The sequence below is a fragment of the Mustela nigripes genome, chromosome 3 (genome assembly GCF_022355385.1).
Source record: "Mustela nigripes isolate SB6536 chromosome 3, MUSNIG.SB6536, whole genome shotgun sequence".
NCBI classification, from domain to species: Eukaryota; Metazoa; Chordata; class Mammalia; order Carnivora; family Mustelidae; genus Mustela; species Mustela nigripes.
This window is the reverse complement of record NC_081559.1, coordinates 114694595-114717058: the sequence shown is the minus strand read 5'-3', so window position 1 is coordinate 114717058 and position 22464 is coordinate 114694595. Positions and strand designations below refer to the sequence as shown.

General features: G+C 38.8%; 1 protein-coding gene and 1 long non-coding RNA gene across 9 annotated transcripts in view; one reads left to right on the top strand and one right to left on the bottom strand.

Moving 5' to 3' along the window:
* Window positions 1–22464, bottom strand: part of SPIDR (scaffold protein involved in DNA repair) — a 590033-nt gene that overhangs the window by 57209 nt on the left and 510360 nt on the right. For all 7 annotated transcript variants that reach the window (XM_059394553.1, XM_059394557.1, XM_059394556.1 and 4 more), the window contains one exon: window positions 13077–13217. In XM_059394553.1, the coding sequence (XP_059250536.1) occupies window positions 13077–13217 (141 nt within the window). The remainder of the gene's footprint in view (window positions 1–13076; window positions 13218–22464) is intronic.
* Window positions 4902–9138, top strand: LOC132013089 (uncharacterized). 2 transcript variants are annotated; one of them, XR_009402872.1, is made up of 3 exons: window positions 4902–5303; window positions 5498–5642; window positions 8477–9138. It is a non-coding gene; the product is annotated as an uncharacterized LOC132013089 (long non-coding RNA). The 2 variants fall into 2 exon arrangements; XR_009402871.1 differs by lacking the exon at window positions 4902–5303 and having other exon boundaries at window positions 5310–5642.

Genomic DNA, 22464 nt, shown 5'->3' with positions numbered 1-22464 from the left:
AACAGGCAGTAATTTCTTTGACAATGGCCAGAACAACATTTTTCTAGATGTCTCCTGAGGCAAGGGAAACAAAAACAAAAACACTATTGGGACTACCTCAGAATAGAAAGCGTTGGCACAGTGAAAGAAACTACCTATTGAATGGGAGAAGATATTTGCAAATGACATATCCAATAAGGGGCTAATATCCAAAATATATAAAGAACTTATACAACTCAATACCAAAAAAACCCAAACATTCCAATTAAAAAATGGACAGAAGACCTAAATAGACATTTTTCAAAAAAACACATACAGATGGCTAACAGATATGTGAAAAGATGCTCAATGTCATAAGTCATCAGGGAAATGCAAATCAAAACTACAATGAGAAATCACCTTTTATCTGTCAGCATGGCTAAAATGAAGAAGATAAGAAATAACATGTGTTGGTAAGGATGTGGAGATAAAGGAACCCTTGTGCACTGTTGGTGGGATATAAATTAGTGTAGCCACTGTGGAAAACAATATGGAGATTCCTCACAAAATTAAAAATGTATCAATAATTCCACTACTGGGTATTTACTTAAAGGAATTATGAACAGTATTTAAAAAAATATTTTATTTTTATTGTTTATTGCAGCATTATTTACAATAGCCAAGATATCTAAGCAACCCAGGTGTCCACTGATAGATGAATAGATAAGGAAGATGTGGTTTATATATACACATACAATGGAATATTACATAGGCTTGTGATTATACTTCTGTGTTTGCACAGAGGCAGTATTTTGGAGCTGGTATCCAATACCTTGGTTTTTTTCTGGCAAAGTTCTAACCTCAATCAGATTTTACAGGAGAGCTTTGGAGAACAAACTATAGATTAGATTTTGTCCAAACCTGAACAGGAATTGGGCTTTCATAAGTCACTCATTGACTAATGGCCACCTCAACTAAACTAAGGGGGACTCAAATTCTCAGATACTTCCAGCTGTGTCACAAGCAGACAAAACAGTATCTATGGTGAGGGCAGTCTTTTGAAGACAGACAGATGTGGGCCCACAGAGGCAAAAGTACAAAGAAGCTGGGGATGGGGGTGGGTACAAAAGAAATGACATAAGGGCTTAAAAGGGGATCTGGTCCAATATCAGTAGTTGTTTGCTACAGAAATTATCTATTAATTCTGATTAAGTGATTCTCAATCATTAAACAAATGATTCATTTAGTGATTCTGAAACATTTTCATTTTTAAAGAATTAGTCTTTGGGGCACCTGGGTGGCTCAGTGGGTTAAGCCGCTGCCTTCGGCTCAGGTCATGATCTCAGGGTCCTGGGATCGAGTCCCACATCGGGCTCTCTGCTCAGCAGGGAGCCTGCTTCCCTCTCTCTCTCTGCCTGCCTCTCTACCTACCTGTGATCTCTCTCTGTCAAATAAATAAATAAAATCTTAAAAAAAAAAAAAAGAATTAGTCTTTAATTATTTTAAAGAATTATTCTTTAGAGTTGTTCAAAGGGAAAAAGTATTTTTGTCTACAAAGTTAAAAATAAAAGCATCCCTGAAAGGGAAAGTAATAACCTCAAACCTAAAGAGGCCTGAAGGTTATTTGGTCTAGTCATTTCATTTCCAGATGCATCAGAGGCCAGAGTTACTGGTATTGGTAGCACAGACAGGAATACAGTCTAGGTCTCCTGATTTCAAGTTAAGGCTCTTTCCACTCTGCAGAATGTGCATTTGGGTGCGCTCAAATGAGAGAACACCACAGCAACAAAATAAGGGGGTGCGGGCAGCACAGATATATAAGAAATTTTCTATAATGTCAGGAAAGAAATACATCAGAACCAACAACAATACATACACAATATTAACTAAGAAAGGTTGAAGAAGAAGGGGGGGTTACAATCTTGAAAAGATTTGCTTTACTGTTTTATTCTTGTTTATGCTTCCCTGTACAATTGTTAAATAGAGAACAAAAATAATCCCACTTTAAAGGACAACAGAAAGATTTAATTTTGAATTAAAATACTCATGTCAAGAAACAATGGCAGAGAGAAAGCAATAAAATCTATAGGGAAAACACAAAACATACTTCTAAACTGATTAAGGACTTAAATTAATACCATGATGCTTGTCTGGGGGAGCTTCCTTTTGCTTCTTTGAGCATTATAGGTTTTAAGACTTAGTACATTCTCTTTTACTGACATTTTATTCACCTTCCAGAAACTTAAGTGAATGCCAGGAACAATTTTATTTTTCAAAATCATGAAATTATTATTAAGAACATCCCTTAAAAGGAGGGTTTCCAACCACAGCAATTAATAAGAGTTTCTGGACCTCAAACCCCAAGGGAACTATGTGACTGTTTAAAAGGGTGGCCTTTTTGAAGAAGGAAAATCAAAGGAAGGAAATTACTATGCAAGTTTCTTACCCAAGGAGAGCTCTCACTACCACATATTTCCTGTTAAAGGAGCATCTGAAATGGTTCCTCAATAATAACCCTAACCCAACCCAGTCAATTTGCATTGAATAATTTCTAATGATTCCCTTCAATTGCACTTCTGTGCACTCTGGGTCACACCCAGCTGAAGCAAAGGCAAAGGTCTACACAGGATACTGAACTCCATAGTGTCATATCACACTGGAGCTTGACTATAGCCCACTGTGTGACCCTGGGCCAATCATCCTTACCTCTAAGATGGAGGTGAGAACAGAGTCTTCTCCCAATGCATGGAAAACTTTTTTCTGTGAAATATTAAGTAATGGACATTCACACTCTTCCCGTACTTGATAAAGTGTTTTCACAGCACAACCCCATGCATGTCTCCTTAAATGTTGTGAGGAAACCAAAGGTCTATGTCCAGAGGTTGAAAGAGACTGTGGCCTTCATCTGCACTGGATACAAGGCTTGGGACCAAACGGTTTCCATTCTTCCTGATAAAATTGAGCTCTAATCATTACCATTTATTATGTATAAAAATATACATTCAAATCCTGTGGAAGAAAATTCTAAGATAAACCCAAGGAAACAACTACTGTCCATTTCAAAAATATTTATTATTTATTATAATATTATCTGAGTGTGTCAGATGCTAGGAAATAAAATGGTGAATAAGAAACAGCACCTACCCTCACAGAGCCTAACAATGGGCAGACCAGTCTGAAATACTGGCCACCAGGTGTTCTAATCAATGTCAACTTTTATTGATTGTCTACACCATGCAAAGGAATGTGACGATGACCAAGACAAGGTCTGATGTCTTGGTGTGACTCAGAGTCAGGCACATGGTGCAGGCCAGCTTGGGAAAGCCATTCCAAGATTCCCCATGAAAGCCTTGATGTTTGTACCTTATTACTAAAAAAATGGACCCATTCAAAATTATGTCTATGATGGCATTCTTATTTACATTAAAGTATACCTTTCTATACAGGTCAGCAGGAATACCAAGAGTCCTGGGCATGGGCATTGAAGTGAGTAGCACTATGACCACTGGGTGCCCAGGAGGAGGGGAGGGGGTGACCCAGCAGGAACTGCTGCAGGGAGATAAAAGAAGCAGTACTGGGCATAGGTGTCAGGATTCTTATTGGAGAAGCATCTTAAGACTGGCCTGTGAGAGAAAGGTTAGGCTCAAATAAGGCCCAGGAGAAAAAGCAAAGTGTTCTAGGTCTAGGGCATGGTAGGACTAAAGGGCACAAGTGCAGCAGGCTGGGGACTAGCATTGGGGCTTGTAAAGGACTTTTGAATCCTGACTACGAGGTTAGTGTCTGAACAGAATGACTAACCTTGGCTTCTAGTATAAAAATTATCAGTACTTAATCTGTTACCTTTAAAACAAAAGTTGTTAAACAATAACTATTAATTGGATCGTTCTCTGAAATGCACCACCCCACACACAAAGTGCCCACCCCTCACTCTATCTGGAAAGCTGACCAGACAGCGGCTGCTCTCCTTATCTTTAGTCTGGCTCAAAAAGAAGATAATGGAGACAGTCTTCCCTCCCTTCCTCATTCTAGTCCTTAGCCCCAGGCTTTTCCTATTCTCTTCAGGGTTCCTAAAACTTGACCTGCTCTCCAACCACCCCATCCCTGCAAGGTGGCTACTTATCAGTCCACAGCCTTCTGTATTAGGCACTTGACAGTCAGTGCCGGCTTAGGTCACCCCTGGCTTTCCTGCTGGTTCATGATCTCTTGGAGGGAAGTCTATTTTTATACTTCTGGTGGAGCTGTCTGTAGGTAGCAGAAATTAAGATTAGTTCCTAACTGGTTCTTTGTTCTCCTCTCAATTGCTACAGAAGTTTCCAAATCTGTAGCCCTGCCCCAGCCTCTCCTTCTATAATAAATCCATTATAGGTACAACAGCAGGATAATCTTAACTCCATTTTTGTTTTTATTATCTCTTCTTTTCTTCTCTCAAAATCTCACAGTGGCCCTAATTTTCTCTTAGACTGATGTGGAATCCCTAAGAATAGTTAGTCTTTATCTTGTTGACTCTATACCTCAGTATATTCTGGTTTAGGATAAATCCCAAAAATCTAGCACAGAGTTCAGTACTACAGCCACTAGTCAGGGGTATAGCACCAAGAAGCACTAAATCCTTATAGAATGAACTATAGAAGCACTAAATCATTATAAAATAAATAAGTGAATTATCTTTTCAATAAACCCTCTCATTTCCTCTTCTGCATACATCTCTCCTGATCCTAGGTGTATGTCTTCACAGATAACATCTTACCAATCTGAAGACATTTTTTCCTTCTGACAGGTCAGGACGTTTATAGCATTTGTTCTCACTAACTTCTTTTATGAAATCTGAGATCATCCCGTTAGGATCTAGTCACTTAAAACATTCATGTCAACTTCTTCCTTGTCATTCTGGTACTCAGGTAGAGCCTCCTGTACATAGTGAATACTGACTAAATACTCTTCAATAAAACCTTTTCTTAAAGGGCGAGTCAACAGGTCTTGCTGTTGCCCCTCGGAACAATGTGTTACTTAAACTGTAACCCCTGGAGGATTTTACTAGTTACCAAGCACATTTAGATATGGCCTTAAGAAATACATAAACTGACAACAGGTCTTTGGGGAGAAGGACGATAAAGGACCGTGAAGCTGGGCAGCTGGGGATGCCCAGCTCGCTCAGGGCAGAACGCTGCCCCTTCACAGAAGCCAGGCAGCTGGGGATACCCAGCCGGCCCAGGGCGGAACACCACCTGCTTCAGGGAAGCTGAGCACCCAGGAACGCCCAGTCAGCTCAGGGTGGAACGAAAAAAACCGCCTGCTTCCCTTATCCGTTGTCGCTCCTTTCTCATCCCAGAAGTGCCCATTGTTAGGTGAGTCCTTTGAATGTGCTTGGTTAACTATAAACTTTATCCTCCTCCTTGCTTGTCTGCAAGACGGGATTAACGTGTGACCTTCATCAATTCTTCGTTGGCTATTGTTTTCTATCTAATAAAAGTGAGACTGTGGAGTTGCTGGTGGCAGCAGTCCTTTTCCACTGTTGTCCCCGGCTCCCAATCTTTTGCAGCTGACTTGTTTGTGCCTAATTCTTCTCTCCTGCCGACTGGAAGTGGCAAGTGGCGCCTGAACAGACCAGACCCGATCTGATCAGAAATAAAACAGGAGAAGAAGCCCCAACGTGAGTTTTGCACGGCCGTGCCTTTTTCCTTCTGGTGAGTTGTGGGCAATTATCGCAGGGTATGGGTAATCTAGAGAGCACAAATGATTATCGCCCTTAGTGTGTTTATTGTGTGTTTATTGAGAAGGCTCCTGGCGGGAGGAGCAAAAGTCAGCGAGGGTCAACTTATGGAGCTTTTAAAGGTAATTAAAGAACATTGCTCCTGGTTCCCTATATTAGGGACTTTAGATTTACAAACATGGGAAAAAGTAGGTCACGAGTTAAAACTTTCTTATATGAAAGGAAAGCAAATTCCAGTCACTATATGGCCTACTTGGATCCTCATTCGCTCTGTTTTGGAGCCTTTACAAAGCGATAATGAATGTTCAGGAGAAACTAAAAAAAGAGGAACCTGAACATGCCATCCAGGAGGAGAAAGAAACTATTAAGGCCACCAGAAAGGAATATAGAAAGGAGGAAACTCCTCCTCCTCCAGTAACAGAACAAAAGGTGCCCATGTCACAGTTGCCATCAGCTCCGCTGTTCTATAAGAAGGCACCATTTAATGAAAAAAATGAAAAGTACATGTTATTGGCTGTACAGAAAGGCCTCCTTGAAGCACAGCGAGCGGGAGACCTAGATGCTTTGCATTTTAACTTCCCGGTTATTATTACAGAACATGTTGCTCCAGGACATGATCCTAACAATCCTAATGGTGTCTATGAGGCAAGCATGAGCAATTTCCCTTCAAATTGTTGAAGGAACTAAACAGGCAGTACAAAACTATGGAGCTAATTCTCCATTTACAACGGGAATTATTCAAGGCATCGCAGAAGGCAATCGACTTATTCTGACGGATTGGTCATTGCTAGCAAGAACAGTTCTATCTCCCAAGTGAGTTCTTGCAATTCAAAACATGGTGGCAATATCAAGCAGAAATAGCAGCTGCCCATAATAGAGCTCATAACATTCCTATTTTCATGGAACAGCTCATGGGTCTTGGACCATGGGCCTGGGTTCAAGACCAGGGACTTGATGAGTGATCAAGCTGTTGAGCACCTCTGGCGTTGCTGTTTGAGAGCATGGGAGAGAATAGAATCTCAGGAGATAAGTGCTCTTCTTTTCAAAAGGTGGTACAGGGTCCAAGAGAGCCCTATACTGATTTTATTGCAAGATTACAACAGGTTGTCAGAAGACAGATAAATAATACTGAGGCTGTGGATACCATTATGCAATTGTTGGCTTATGAGAATGCTAATTCTGATTTTAAGAAGTTGCTAGCATCCTTTAAGGCAAGGGAACATTGACAGATTATATTAAGCTATGTCAAGGAGTAGGAACAGAGACCTATAAGGCTGATTTGTTAGCTCAAGCAATGGCTGCTCTGACCACAAAAAAATTTAAAGGACAGTGTTTCAACTGTGGGCAAGCAGGGCACAAATATTAATCTTACTTTTGGATATCAAAATAGACCAATATGTATCAGCAGTCATTCCAGTTGCCTTGTCCCTGGTAATCAGAGATGGTTGGTGGACCTTCCTACTAACAATTATTTGGCTAAAGCTCAATTACATTTATTGTCCATTAAAGGATTCCAAGCCTACAAATATTGGGGTCCTAGCTATAATGCAGCACCCCCTATTCCCAAATGCAAACCAACACAAATGTGGTCTGATGAGGGAATTCGCCCTTTATGGAAGGATTGTAGAGCAGCTCACCCCAGTATTGTTATTAATGATTCCTATGGAATTGTATGGGACTGGTCCCCTAAGGGGATGGCAGTCACAAATTGCACTGGGGAACCTTGCTCCCCTCATCGAAAGTTAAAATGGCAAGTTTTTGATGATCCCATTTTACTGCAAACCTTAAGCTTCTGGAGATGCCCCTCTGGTGTGGCTTGGGCAAGGACTTTCTATGCCATCTCCTTTTGTTGATTATCATAAAAGACAAAAGAATTTATGGAAGGTTACTACTGCTTTAAGTCACGTAAGAGTTTGGAATGGCTCTTACATTCATCAGTCTAATAATTAATGCATTTTCTTTTTTCCTTATGGATGAAGAATGGGTAAGAGCTTGTGTTAGAGATCTCTATGTTTTTGTTATTGGCAAAATGACTTTTATTTATGGTAATAGAGAAATAGACTGTCTAAACTGTAAGATGTTCACCTGTGTAGATAAGAATGTTTATAAAGACACTTCTATCATTCTTACTGCTAGAAGAAGAATAGGCATTTGGCTACCGGTGAAACACCACCGTGTTTGGGAAAGTTCTCCAGATGTACATAAACTTTTATCAGTATTGAAGAACTAGGTTCAACAGAACAAAGATTTGTTGGCTTACTTATAACAGCTATTCTAGGAATTATAGCCATTACTGCTACAGCTACCACTGCAGGAATGACCTTGCATCAAACTGTACAAACTACACAATTTGTACAGAAGTGGCACGAGAATCCTAGCAAGGCCTGGAATCAGCAAACGTTCATAGATCAAAAACTAGATGAACGTGTCTCTGATTTAGAAACAGCCATGATATATATAGGAAATGATCTTCAGAATATAAAGCTTAGACTTCATATTTTATGTGATTGGAATGTTTCTTCTTTCTGTGTTACTCCCCATGCCTATAATGAATCAGAAGTATCTTGGAGCAAAATTCGCCCACATATTATATTACTAACCATTACGGTGATAATCTAACCTTAGATATTAAACAACTTCAAGATACGATTCTACATTCATCACTACAATCAGTTCCAGGAGTGAGTTTTAATCAAAGAATTAACGATATTCTGTCTGATTTAAACCCTTCTACATGGATCACACAAACTGGTCACCGTGTTATAAGTGGATTGATGATTCTTAATGCTATAATCTTTTTATGATTAGTCCTCAGAAGCACGTGAAAATCCCTCCAACGACTGAAAAATAAAGAAGCTGCAAAATCAACTTTTCTACTACTTCACAAACAAAAGGGGGTAGATGCTGCTGCTCCTCGGAACAATTTGTTACTTGAACTGTAACCCCTGGAGGATTTTACTAGTTACCAAGCACATTTAGATATGGCCTTAAGAAATACATAAACTGACAACAGGTCTTTGGGGAGAAGGACGATAAAGGACCGTGAAGCTGGGCAGCTGGGGATGCCCAGCTCGCTCAGGGCAGAACGCTGCCCCTTCACAGAAGCCAGGCAGCTGGGGATACCCGGCCTGCCCAGGGCGGAACACCACCTGCTTCAGGGAAGCCGAGCACCCAGGAACGCCCAGTCAGCTCAGGGTGGAACGAAAAAACCGCCTGCTTCCCTTATCCGTAGTCACTCCTTTCTCATCCCAGAAGTGCCCATTGTTAGTTAGGTGAGTCCTTTGAATGTGCTTGGTTAACTATAAACTTTATCCTCCTCCTTGCTTGTCTGCAAGACGGGATTAACGTGTGACCTTCATCAATTCTTCGTTGGCTATTGTTTTCTATCTAATAAAAGTGAGACTGTGGAGTTGCTGGTGGCAGCAGTCCTTTTCCACTGTTGTCCCCGGCTCCCAATCTTTTGCAGCTGACTTGTTTGTGCCTAATTCTTCTCTCGACGCTGACTGGAAGTGGCAGGTCTAAATCAAATAGTACCTACAAATTAGTCATTTTAGACACAGATCAGTGGGTTTTAACAAGTTGGGACATAAATACAAGCAGGATTCTGAACTGAAAGAATTTCCCCTCCCCCACAAAAAATTTGGCTAGCTATATTTCCATTTCTGTAGGGTTAACACATATTTTAGGAACCCTTTTCTCCTTCAGTATTGCCCTATCATATAAAAATAAAAATGTGAAATAATAAAGGATAAAGTGCATACATAGAATTACGACATCAAAGTCATGTGACTTTTCCGCTCGTTTGACCCACTAAATTGCTGCACAGGTCACATGGGAAGACAAAGGTCAGGGGACATGTCTTAGGAAGAGAGAGTCACTGGACAAATAATAGCAGGGAGTGCTCTAGAGAAGAAAGCATGGGCAGAGCTCCACATTCTGTTTAATGAGCATGCCTCAGCAGTGGTGGTTTTTTTTTTGTGTTTTTTTTTTTTAAACGGTCTTTTTTTTCTTTAAATCCAGGCTATTTTTCCGAGTCTTTTTGCTTTAAGCAGTCAATTTGGACATCCAACTCCAAAAATATATCAGAGAAATAGAAAAGATATGATTGTTTTTCTGCAAGGCTTCCCAAATGAGGCAGGTGGACAGAGCAGCCCATACACCAGTCCAACAGCATGCCTGACTCAATAGCTCTGAGGTCATCGGTCCACTTCATAGACCTTGTAGGGAGTAGTAATTTTCCATCATGAGAAGCGTGGATCAGATGAAATCTGGTAGCCAAGATCTAAAAGACTTCATGACTTAGCCCAAACACAACTATTTTCCAACGGGCAAAAAATTACTTTCTGTATTAGATACTAGAAGTATATAGTTATAATTAATCATTTTAGCTTGAATTTTTGGAAGTAAACATTTTGTTAAGGTTTATGAGAAGTATATTTTGTTAGAGTTTATGGGAGTTGCCATGAAACAATAATTTGGGGGAAAATAAGAGACAATTTGTTTTTACTGGGCCATGGATGGATGACTGACAATGGATGATATCACTAATAGGCAATTATAACATCCAGCATTCCTAAATGATTTAATAATTTGTTTTGAAGAGATATAGTTTCCAAAGGAACAAAGAGACAATCTAAACATTTATTTGGATAGCTGTGTGCCAAAATAAAATTTATATATAAGTAAAGAAATTAATCCCAACCTAAAAAAAAAAATCAAGTATTTAGTCACAACCCTAAAAATGGTATGGATTCCAGAAAGTTTGTTTGTAAATATTTGCAATACTCAGTACATTTCCTGTGGAAAAAACATTTCCTGTGGGGAATGTTGTGGATACTAGTAGGGCTCCCCTTGTAACCCACAAAAAAAATGGATTAAATCATAGGAACACATAAGCATAATGGTAAAAGAACATCAACTTTACGGAGCCAAAGACTTGGGATTGCAGTGGCTCTGTCATTTACCAGTAGAACTGCCAGTAGAAGTTATGTGCTACAGTCTCTAGCAAGAAGTAAGCCTCCCAGAGCAGCTGCTGTCTAGCCCAGAGCACACCAGGAAAGCAGGCAGCTAGAGAAGCTCTGCTGCCCCTTAGGAAGGATTTCCTGTGATGGAGAGCCCACTTACATTCTGTTGTGTTCAGGTGAGAGGCTTATGTGTAGAATTCATGTCAAGGAAGATTACTTCCCAATGGCCCTGATAGAATTAATGCTTTCAGGTCAAGATGTTGGGGCAGTGAAACCATTTGCTGTTAACTACATAGTCTTTTCAGATGCTTGTAATTCTTTTTAAAAAAAAAAATTTTTTTTTAAAGATTTTATTTATTTATTTGACAGAGAAAGAGGGAGAGATCACAAGCAGGGAGAGTGGCAAAGGGAGAGGGAGAAGCAGCTCCCCGCTGAGCAGGGAGCTTAATGAGGGGCTCTGAGCTGAGAGCAGTTGCTTAACCAACAGAGCCACCCAGGTGCACCCAGATGCTTGTAATTCTAAAACTTAGGACTAAAATGAGGTTCAACCTTAATAAAGATAAGTTTCATGTGAAACTTAAGCTTTTCACACATGCAGATATGCTTTCTAAATATCTGGGTAAATCTCTACCCCCAATATATAAGGCAATTAATTGTATTATAATACAGTCATCCTTTTATAAACAAAAGGAACATTTATCATAAGACAAATCTGCATGGATCAATAAAATGTTCTTATATCTACCTACCCAGGGCTTATAGGGGATCTTTCTATGAAATACATGTTTTTCAGGAAAATAAGCTCTTGGGCAGAGCCATCACTCACCTGCATAGTACCATATGAAAGCCCGATGAGACATGGAGTTGTGGTCTCTGGAAATGCTGACTGCCTATATAGGTCAGTCAGGACAATACTCTAAATGCTCACAGTTCAGAATGACCATGCTTGGAAACGTTCATTATGCAAACCACTGGAGGATGCTATCAATAACTGCTTCAAAATTAGAACATTAGATATTCATAATGGGTTTTTTTCTCTCTCAGATACTAGTATAAGTGCAGATGTTACTATAATCAAGTAAAAAATTAACACCAAGAGAGTTAAAATAACACACTATTCAAGGAAGGAGAGATTACAGTAAGATAGAGAAAATCTCAAATATACTGTTTACACTAATTCTCTATATTACTGGATAGTTTGATTAAAAGTGTTTCTTCTGGGCACCTGGGTGGCTCAGTTGGTTGAGCGACTGCCTTAGGCTCAAGTCATGATCCCGGACTTCCAGGATCGAGTCCTGCATCGGGCGCCCAGCTCCTTGGGGGGTCGGCTTCTCCCTCTGACCTTCTCCTCTCTCATGCTCTCTCTCACTCATTCTCTCTCAAATAAATAATAAAACCTCACTCTTTAAAAAAAAAATAAAAATGTTTCTTCTTTCCCTAATTTATAGATTTAGGATGATTATTGGAGATGTAATAGCCATAGTTTGAACGAGATCTACACACAATTCTACCTTGCCTATCCAAAACCACATTTTAAGGTGGAGTGCCATGAAACTTGACAGAGAACAAAACTTTCCTACTATGGAAAGCAAAAAGATGTGACAACTTAAGAATTTTGTTGAAAGCTTATAAAATGTCTTTACACTAAGTTATATTGTCATTTATATAAACTGACTCATGCAAAGCTATCTTATTTTTTAACTGGAAAACATACAGAAAAAAAAATCTTAGAATTAAAACACACATACATAACATTTTTTATCATATTAATTTTTCATAAAATTTGGAATCACTAAACCTAATTTTTTAATAAAATTAGGAATCTTGTTTTGTTATCAGTTGTAATTTTTTCCCTAGAAGTACTTTATAGACTTGACTTAGCTCTGGCCTAGTTTTATAGGCAAACTCTAGGATCCTAGTTTATTGTCTTTAAAATAAGAGGTAAGAGGAGCTTGGGTGGCTCAGTGGATTAAGCATATGACTCTTGATTTTGGCTGAGGTCATGATGTCAGGGTTGTAAGATTGAGCCCCACCTCTTGCTCCATGCTCAGCAGGGAATCTGCTGGAGATTCTCTCTCTTTGCCTCACCTCCCCCCACTTAATGCTCTTTTCCCCCCTCTCTCAAATGAAAAAGTAAATCTTTTTTTTTTTTTTTAAGATTTTATTTTTATTTGGCAGACAGAGATTTCAAGTAGGTGGAGAGGCGGGCAGAGAGAGAGAGAGAAGAGGAAGCAGACTTCCCTACTGAGCAGAGAGCCCGATGCGGGGGTTAAGCCCAAGACCCTGGGATCATGACCTAAGCTGAAGGTAGAGGCTTTAACCCACTGAGCCACCCAGGTGCCCCTAAAAAAGTAAATCTTAAAAAAAGAGAGAGAGAGAGATAAAACACTAATAAAAGAACCAGCCACTGCAGCAAACTAGATGCTATTACAGAGTGGTCTCACCTTCCTCTGGTGGCCTTCTGTAGAACCTTCATTCCCATCAGGCTGCAGGACTTTCCTTCCAACTGTTGGTCCTTCAAGATGGTGACCTCAGAGTGCACTTCACTAAACATTCCATAGGCATCTTGCACGAGAAGGCAGCCTCTACAAAAAAGTATTAACATATTTTTAGAAGACAGTTTTTGAGTCATTACAGAGGGCAGGATTTCCTTCTCCCTCACTAGAAATCCATCGTAATCATCTTCCTGAATGGGTAAATCAGAGTAAAGGAAGTTGAACTCAAATATGCACTTTTAGATTTGTACTTACAGGTGTTTGGATCACTATCCACAAGATAACAGAAGGAAATGGAACTCTCTTTTAGCATAAAACGAAAGCCTAAGCCAAATGTGGTTTAAAACCACACAAAGAAGATCATCCTTTTAAATAAAATATATTACCACTGCCCAAAAGATTATCCTCTCTCCCCATTTTTATCCTGTTATAACAGGAAACATTTCTATTTCATATGGATGCTCAATACTGATAAAAGCTTCAGTGGAACACTATGAGAACAATAATAAGGGGCTTTCTCTGAGAAGGTACATATTTACAGACATGCATACCCCACAGGATAAAAACCAGCTTCCCTGCTGGCAGCAACACAGACATGACAGATATCCAGTGACATGATAGCATTCCCCCAACCTTTAAGTTCAAAGGGTAGTACATATTAAAACCTATTTAAGACTGAATTTCCAATCCTCTCATTTCATAATTCAGGTAAATGAAGTCTTATTTATTATGAAATGACACATTCTCAGAAAATATTTACTGAAACCTGTAGTAACTAACACCACTAAATAGACTGTGAGGAACAAAACCATTTTATTTTATTATTATTATTATTATTAATTTATTTTTTATTTAATTTCGGCATAACAGTATTCATTATTTTTTCACCACACCCAGTGCTCCATGCAATCCGTGCCCTCTATAATACCCACTATTTTAAAGATAAGGGTGTAGTGGCGCCTGGGTGGCTCACTGGGTTAGACTCTGCCTTCAGCTGGGGTGATGATCTCAAAGTCCTGGGATCGAGCTCCACATCAGGCTCTCTGCTCTGTGGGGAGCCTGCTTGCCCCCTTCTCTCTCTCTGCCTGCCTCTCTGCCTACTTGTGATCTCTGCCTATCAATAAATAAAAATCTAAAAAAAAAGATAAGGGTGTATAGTAAAGTACATGCTGGGAAAGAAGAAATAACAAATGATGAACAAAGGAATGCTAAATCAGAAGCAATGAACTTTCTTTTCTTTTCTTTTTCTTTTTTTTAAAAGATTTTATTTACTTATTTGTCAGAGAGTGCATGCACAGCAGGGGGAGCGGTAGGCAGAGGGAGAAGCAGACTCTCTGCTGAGTGAAGAGCCTGATGTGGTACTCTGTTCAAGGACCCTGAGAGATCATGACCTGAGCAGAAGGCAGATGCTTAACTGACTGAGCCACCTAGGTGTCCAGGAAACAATGAACTTTAAATAATGCTTAGAACTGGACTTCCTAATTAATTCTCCCAAGTTCATAGGGCCCTCCCTGATTTACAACAGAGGCAAAGGTAAACCTTGTCTGAAGGAAATCACCTTTAATTTAATCATTAGTTGTCATGGAGTAAAATCAAATAAACATGTGCCTGAATAAAAATCTCTAGTACAGGGGACCCTGGGTGGCTTAGTTGGTTAAGTGTATGCTTTCAACTCAGGTCGTGATACCAAGGTCCTGGGATTGCGCCCCATGTTGGACTCCCTACTCACAGGAAGTCTGCTTGTCCCTCTCCCACTGTCTCTCCTCACTGGTCATGTTCTCTCTCTCTCAAATAATTAAATAAAATCTTCAAAAAAAATCACTAGTATAAGAAAACAATTTACTATGTAGGAAGAGTAAAAAACAAAACAAAACAAAACAATAGACCTCCCTAGGATTTGACATATTAGAATTAAAAGATATGAAATATGGAATAATTATTTTAAAAAGGTAAAATCACAAAGATATAAATATAAAACAAAAAGATATACAACATTACTTGGGAGATTTGAAGAATGAAATAGAACTTTCAAAAAGGAAACACTACATTTTTTGAAATAAAGAAGTTATTAAATAGGTGTAAACAAATGGTTACATGCACCTGAAGAGTGTGTATCTGTGAACTGGGTTATAAATTTGAATAAATTACCTAGAATGCATGTTGAGAGCTGAGATAAAAAACATGAGAGGAAAGAGAAGTACAGAGGATAGAATGAGAAAGTGTAACATTTGTCTAATAGGAATTTCAGAAGAACAAAATAGAGGAAGGAGAAGCAACAATTCTCACATTTAGGAACTGCAAATTTTCTCCCCAAATGATGAAAGAAATGAATCCAAATATACAGGAATAGAAACAAGTACCAAGCAGGACGACTAAAAGGAAAGCCTTCCTAAGACACATACTGTAATAAAACTAGAGAATGTCAAACACAATGAGAAGATTCTAAAAGCAAGAATGGTGAAAAGACCATCTGTAGAATAAAAATTTGATTTACATCAGCCTCCTAAAAAGAAATGAATGAAGCCAGACAATAGAGAAATATTTTCAGAATTCTGGAAGCCATTTCAAAACTATGTACCAGCAAAACAATATTTCATGAATGATGGTAAAATATAGGCATTTTTTAGATAAAGAAACATGATGCACATTTTCCACCTACAGAGCCTGAAATATTTACTACTTATTAATGCATAATTTCTAAATTATGCATTTTAGGAAGAAGGAAAATATACTGGGAAAAAGGTCTAAGATAAAAGGACTACTGAACATCAATATAAACAAATCAAAACAGACACAGGATAAAATAACACCACCACCAATAATATCAATTAATGAAGGGGTTGCTGAAAAACTGGAAATGGAGAGCAAGTAGGTCAATGGGGGTGATGAAGTTCAAATAGTCCCAAGTGCTTATATCACTTAGAGTTGGATGAAGATTTAAAACTAGACTTCACTGAGTATTTACATCTGGTAAAATTTCAAGGATAACCACCAAAAGAATAGAAATAGGGTGTATAACTTCCAAATAACTAGATGTAGAAAAAAAAAATGGAATGAGAAATATGGGCAAAAACAAAAAACTCCAAGAAAAAGCACAAGAAAGGGGCAGAGAGATGTAAGGTAATAAGTTTGATGGTAGACACAAATCTATGTACATTTGAAATGGAATAAAAATGATTTTTTTTTAAAAAAGATTTTTAAAAAATTTATTTTACAGAGAGAGATCACAAGTAGTCAGAGAGGCAGGCAGAGGAGAGAGAGAGGAGGAAGCAGGCTCCCTGCTGAGGAGAGCCCGATGCGGAACTCGATCCCAGGACCCTGAGATCATGACCTGAGCCAAAGGCAGCGGCTTAACCCACTGAGCCACCCAGGCGTCCGGAATAAAAATGATTTAAACTTGACAATTAATAGGCAGAGTTTGTCATGTTCAGTTTGAAGGAAGAAAAAGAAAAAAATGAAGTTGACAGGAAACTTTCTAAAACAAAGGTTCAAAGGGCGAAAAAAATGTTTTGGGCAAATATTAATCAAAAGAAGGCTGAGAAGTGGTTTTGAGACTATAGTAAATAGATTCTAGGAGAGAAAGGATTATTAAGGGTAAAGAGGTCACTAATATTGATTTTTTAAAAGCTTAATTTATCAGAAAGATATATAATTCTAAAACTGTATGCTCTCAGCCTTGAAATACATGAAGTATAAACTGACAAAACTACAGACAGAAGAGAACAAATCCAACATTATTGTGGGGGATTTCAACCCATCCCTGCCAAGTTGTTAAGTCAATCTAAGGAAAAAAATTAGTAAGGATTTGAAAAACTTGCACATACCTAATAAGTTTGATTTGTTGGCGAGGCAATTAGAAAAACTGCCCACAATTAGAGAATGTGCATTCTCTAGTACACATAGGACATTTATAAAATCTGACCAGACACTGGGCCTTAAGGCAGGACTGAATGAATTTCAAAGAATCAGTATTGTATGGGACACACTGTATATCTACAACATAATTAAATGAGAAACCTAACAAAAAATGTATACTTTGGAAAATCCTCCATTTAAAAATTTTACAACATCCTTTTCAACTCATGGGTCAAATATGAAATCATAGCAGAAGAGAGACAGAATTTTGAACTAGTTGATAAAAATACCACATGCCAAAATTTATGGATTACAATGATACCTTAGGGAACTTGTAGTCTTGAATATAATAAAACATGATCACTTTTTCTTTTTTATATAGATCTTTAAATTAGTTTTTTATGTACTTATCATAAATTCTACACCTCAGCCAATTACTAAAATATTCCTTCAGGGTGCTGAACCTCACATGCACTGTGCCTTGAAGAGGCTCTCCTGGAGCCTTTGCTTCACTCAGTCTGGACTGGTTAGCACAGTAGTCATCCTAGGATATCTTATCAGAAAATCTGAGGGATTTACTTTGCTGCTTTAGTATGTTGGATCTCCTATTTTTCATATCCTATATATTCCTTTCTTAATTGACTTCAAGTTAGTAGCTCATATCTTCTAGCTCCCTAAACAGGGGGAATTAAAAGCTAAAATCTTTGAACCCATTCATGAAATTGTCAATAATCTACCCTCAAAGTTTATGGGCAGTTTGGCTGGGTATAGATTTCTAGATTGGAAATAATTTTTCTATTCCAAATCCAATACTGTTTTTTGTCTTCCTCCTTTCTCTCCAGGAGCTGAGCTTTGTTCTAGTTCCCAGGGCACTGACATTGCATGGTGATATTCCTTGGTACAGATCTGTTTCTATGCACTGGGTGAGTAATATCCTTGGTGGGTCCTTTCACAGTGGAATCATGTCTACTCTGTCATTTAATTGATACTTCCTCTCCTTCTTTTTTTCTCTTCTTTCATTCTGGTTATTGGACATACTAGACCAGTTCTTTAAGTTTACTAACTTTTCTCTCCTATTTTCCACTAATTCTGTCAGTTCCCTCAGCTTTGTCTTCCAATGCTTCTAATTAGGTTTTTCATATTATCTACTTTAAACTTCTAAGAGTTCTTTTTTAAGCTCTGAAAGATGTTTTCTTTTCCCTTAGTGTCCAATTTTATTTTATGGTTGCAGTATCTGTAACTTCATTTAAGAAGTTTTCTTCAGGCCCCTGCTATCTGTTCCCATTTAAGAACAGAGCTCTAACAAGCTTCCTGGACTCTCCCAATGGGTAGGAGGAAGAATCCATCAACCATGAACAACACATGGGTAAATAGGCTGGGCCACTTTATGGCTGGGGAATCTCAGATGTTAGTATCTTTACATCTCTTGATAAGGAAATTGCTCAGGAAAGACTATGTTTCTTGGCATTCCACTGTATGTCAGGGTAAGGGAGGAATGACCACTCAACAGTGTGGAGTAGTGAATAGGACATGATCAATTCCTAGACAGACTTGCAACTAATCATCTCCCCTCCCCTTTCCTCCCTCCTTCCCTCTCGCCCTCCCCTCTTCCTTTCTTTCCTTCCTTCCTTCCTTTTCTCTTTTTCTTTTCCTTTTTTACTAGAGAAAGAGAATCTTAAACTGGGTGTGGAGTCCGAGACTGGGCTTAATATCACCACTGTGAGATCATGACCTGAGCCAAAATCAAGAGTTGGTCACTTAACCAATTGAGCTACCCAGATGCCCCTGTTTTTTTCTTTTTTTTTTTTTTTTTTTTTGTCCTTTTCATCTGTTACCATAGGTAGTAGGAAAACTGGACATGCAAAAAAGAAAAAAAAAATCCTTAATTGTTATCTCAAATTATACATAAAATTTAACTTGAAATAGATCATAGACCCAATCAGAAAACTAAAACTTGAGAAGAAAACACAGGAGAAAAATTATTGCAACCTTGGGGTAAGTAAAAAATTAATTATTTTGAAATTATCAAAATTAAAACTTTTGCTCTTCAAAAGATGCCATTAAGAAAATGAATAGGCGGGGCGCCTGGGTGGCTCAGTGGGTTAAAGCCTCTGAGCTTTAACCCACTGAGTCATGATTCCAGAGTCCTGGGATCGAGCCCCACATCAGACTCTCTGCTCGGCAGGAAGCCTGCTTCCACCTCTCTCTCTGCCTACCTCTGCCTACTTGTGATCTCTCTCTCTCTCTGTCAAATAAATAAATAAAATATTTAAAAAAAAAAAAGAAAAAAAAAGAAAACGAATAGGCAAAGCACAAACTAGGAGAACATATTTACTAAATATACATGTGACAAAGGACTTGTATTTAGATTACACAAAGAACTATAGAACTTATAATTGATAATAATAAAAATAATGATATCCTATATAAGAATAAAAAGACAAATAATCCTATCAAAAATATGGATTAAAGATATAAAACATCACAAATTCCATTTCTATTAATTTCTTGACTAGTTAAATCCATAGAGTCAGAACACAGAATGATGGTTGCTAGGGGTTAGGTGGGGCAGAAATAAGGAGCAACTGTTTCTATATATGGGATTTCCTTTTGGACGAAAATATTTTGGAACTAGAAGGAAGTAGTAATTACATAAGACCATAAGTTTTATATTATGTGAATCTCATTTCATTGTAAAACAAAATGGATGAAAGATATGAATAAACATTTCATCAAAGAAGATGCACATGTGGCCAATAAACACATAAAAAGATGCACAACACCGTTAGTCATAAGGGAAATGCAAGTTAAAATCACAATGAAAAACCACTACACATATACTGGAAAGGGTGAAATAAAGAAGGCTGATGGTATCAAGTTTTGTTCAGGAAGAAATGAAACTATCAGATTTTAGGTGGAAATGTGCATGTTATAGCCACTTTAGAAAAAACGTTGGCAATTTCTAATAAAGTTAGACATATACTTATCATATGGCTAGTCATTCTACTCCAGGATTTTTCCAAAAGAAGTAAAATCATATGTCCACACAAAAACTTACAGATGTCTATAGCAGCTTTATTAAACAATAGCCCAGGGCACATGGGTGGCTCATTTGGTTAAGCCTCTGCCTTCAGGTCAGGTTATGATCCCAGGGTCCTGGAATTGAGTCCTTCATTGGGCTCCCTGCAGCAGGCAGTCTGCTCCTCCCTTCTCCAGTCTGCCTGCCACTCCCCCAGCTTGTTCTTTCTTTATCAAATAAATAAACAAAATCTTAAAAAAAAAAAAATAGCCCCAAACTGGAAACAAGACAAATGTTCAGTAATAGCTGAATAGATAAGTAAATGTGATATACACTTACAGTGGAATACTACTCAGCAGTGAAAAGGAACAAACTCTGACATACAGATAACTTTTGAAAACATAGTGCTGATGCTGAGTAGAAAAAAAAAAGAAAAGTATATAAAAGGCAAAATAAATCCACAGTAATAGCAAGCAGATCTGTAGTTGCCTGCAATGGGAGTCAGGAGAGAGTGACAGCAGAGCGCATAGGAAATTTTGGGGGGCTATAGAAATAATCTATGTCTTCACTGTGGTGGGTATTAGGTAGTAAATACATTTGTTAAAACCTGCTGCTTAAATGGGTGCATTTTATTGTATGTATGTAAACTGTATTGCATGTAAATTATGTAAAAAAAACCCATAAAAGCATAGAAATATAAAAAAAAAAGCTTGTAAAAAGACCTTCAAAAAGTTGTTTAAAGAAAAAAGGGTGGGGTACCTGGGTGACTTAGTCAGTTGGGACTCCCACTCTTGATTTTTGGCTCAGGTCATGGTCTCAGGGTCCCAGACCCACGTAGGGCTCTGCACTTAGTGTGTAAGTCTGCTTGAGACTCTCTCTCCCTCTCCTTCTGCTCCTTCCCTGCTTTCTCTCCAAAATAAACAATTTTTTAAAAAAATAATAAAGATAAAAGGGTATAGGAGATAACTTGAAGAAGATTCTACTCAATAATTATCCAGAAGATTCTGGATAATTATGGAGAAAAGATAGGAAAACTTATTAGTACCTCTGGCTCCAACTCAGTGTGCTAAAAACTGGCAAACAATGGGAAAGAATCAAATGCTTAAAAATCCATTAGAAAAATATTATGCTTTGCAAAGAGGCATTTCCTCTTGTCATTATACATGAACTTTGAAAGGAAAACTGATATCATCTAAGCATGTTTTATTGCACATCTTCAAAAAATACTGAAAACCACTTGCTTTTAGAGATAGTTGCTCTCAGAGTATGAAATTATGAATATATTTGGATATTTAAAAAAAGGAAAATGCATTACTGATGTTTCATGAAACAAAACTTAAAATCCTTTCATGAAATCTTCTCCATTAGAAGGAGCCACATACAAACTACTAATTCCACCCTAAAAACATGAGGGTTAAAACTGCTCCCATGGGTTGACGGTCAAGATGGCGGAGAAGTAGCAAGCTGAGACTGCTTCAGCTAGCCGGAGATCAGCTAGATAGCTTATCTAAAGATTGCAAACACCTGAAAATCCATCGGCAGATCGAAGAGAAGAAGAACAGCAATTCTGGAAACAGAAAAACAACCACTTTCTGAAAGGTAGGACCGGCGGAGAAGTGAATCCAAAGCGACGGGAAGATAGACCCCGGGGGGAGGGGCCGGCTCCCGGCAAGCGGCGGAGCAACCGCGCACAAAATCAGGACTTTTAAAAGTCTGTTCCGCTGAGGGACATCGCTCCAGAGGCTAAACCGGGGCGAAGCCCACGCGGGGTCAGCGTGGCCTCAGGTCCCGCAGGGTCACAGAAGGATCGGGGGTGTCTGAGTGACGCAGAGCTTGCGGGTATTGGAACGGGAAAGCCGGCTACAGAGGCAGAGCTGACAGTAAGCTCGCAGCTCCGTGTTACCTTGAACCGGTCGCAGGCTCGGTGAGCTCGGAGCGCGGCCGGAGGTCAGGCAGACGGGAGTAACTGGGCGCTGTTCTCTGAGGGCGCACTGAGGAGTGGGGCCCTGGGCTCTCGGCTCCTCCGGGCCGGAGACCAGGAGGCCGCCATTTGTATTCCCGTCCTCTGGAACTCTACGGAAAGCGCTCAGGGAACAAAAGCTCCTGAAAGCAAACCCAAGCGGATTACTCACCCCGGCCCCGGGTAAGGGCGGTGTAATTCCGCCTGGGGCAAAGACACTTGAGAATCACTACAACAGGCCCCTCCCCCAGAAGATCAACAAGAAATCCAGCCGAGACCAAGTTCACCTACCAAGGAGTGCGGTTTCAATACCAAGGAGAGCAGCAGAATTCCAGAGGAGGAGAAAGCCAAGCACGGAACTCATGGCTTTTTTCCTGTGATTTTTTTTTAGTCTTGCAGTTAATTTAATTTTTTCTTTTTCATTTTTTTTTTTTTCTCGCCTTCGGGTAAAATTTTTTTTTTTTTAACTGTTACCTTTTTCTTTTTTAACGATTTTTTACTAG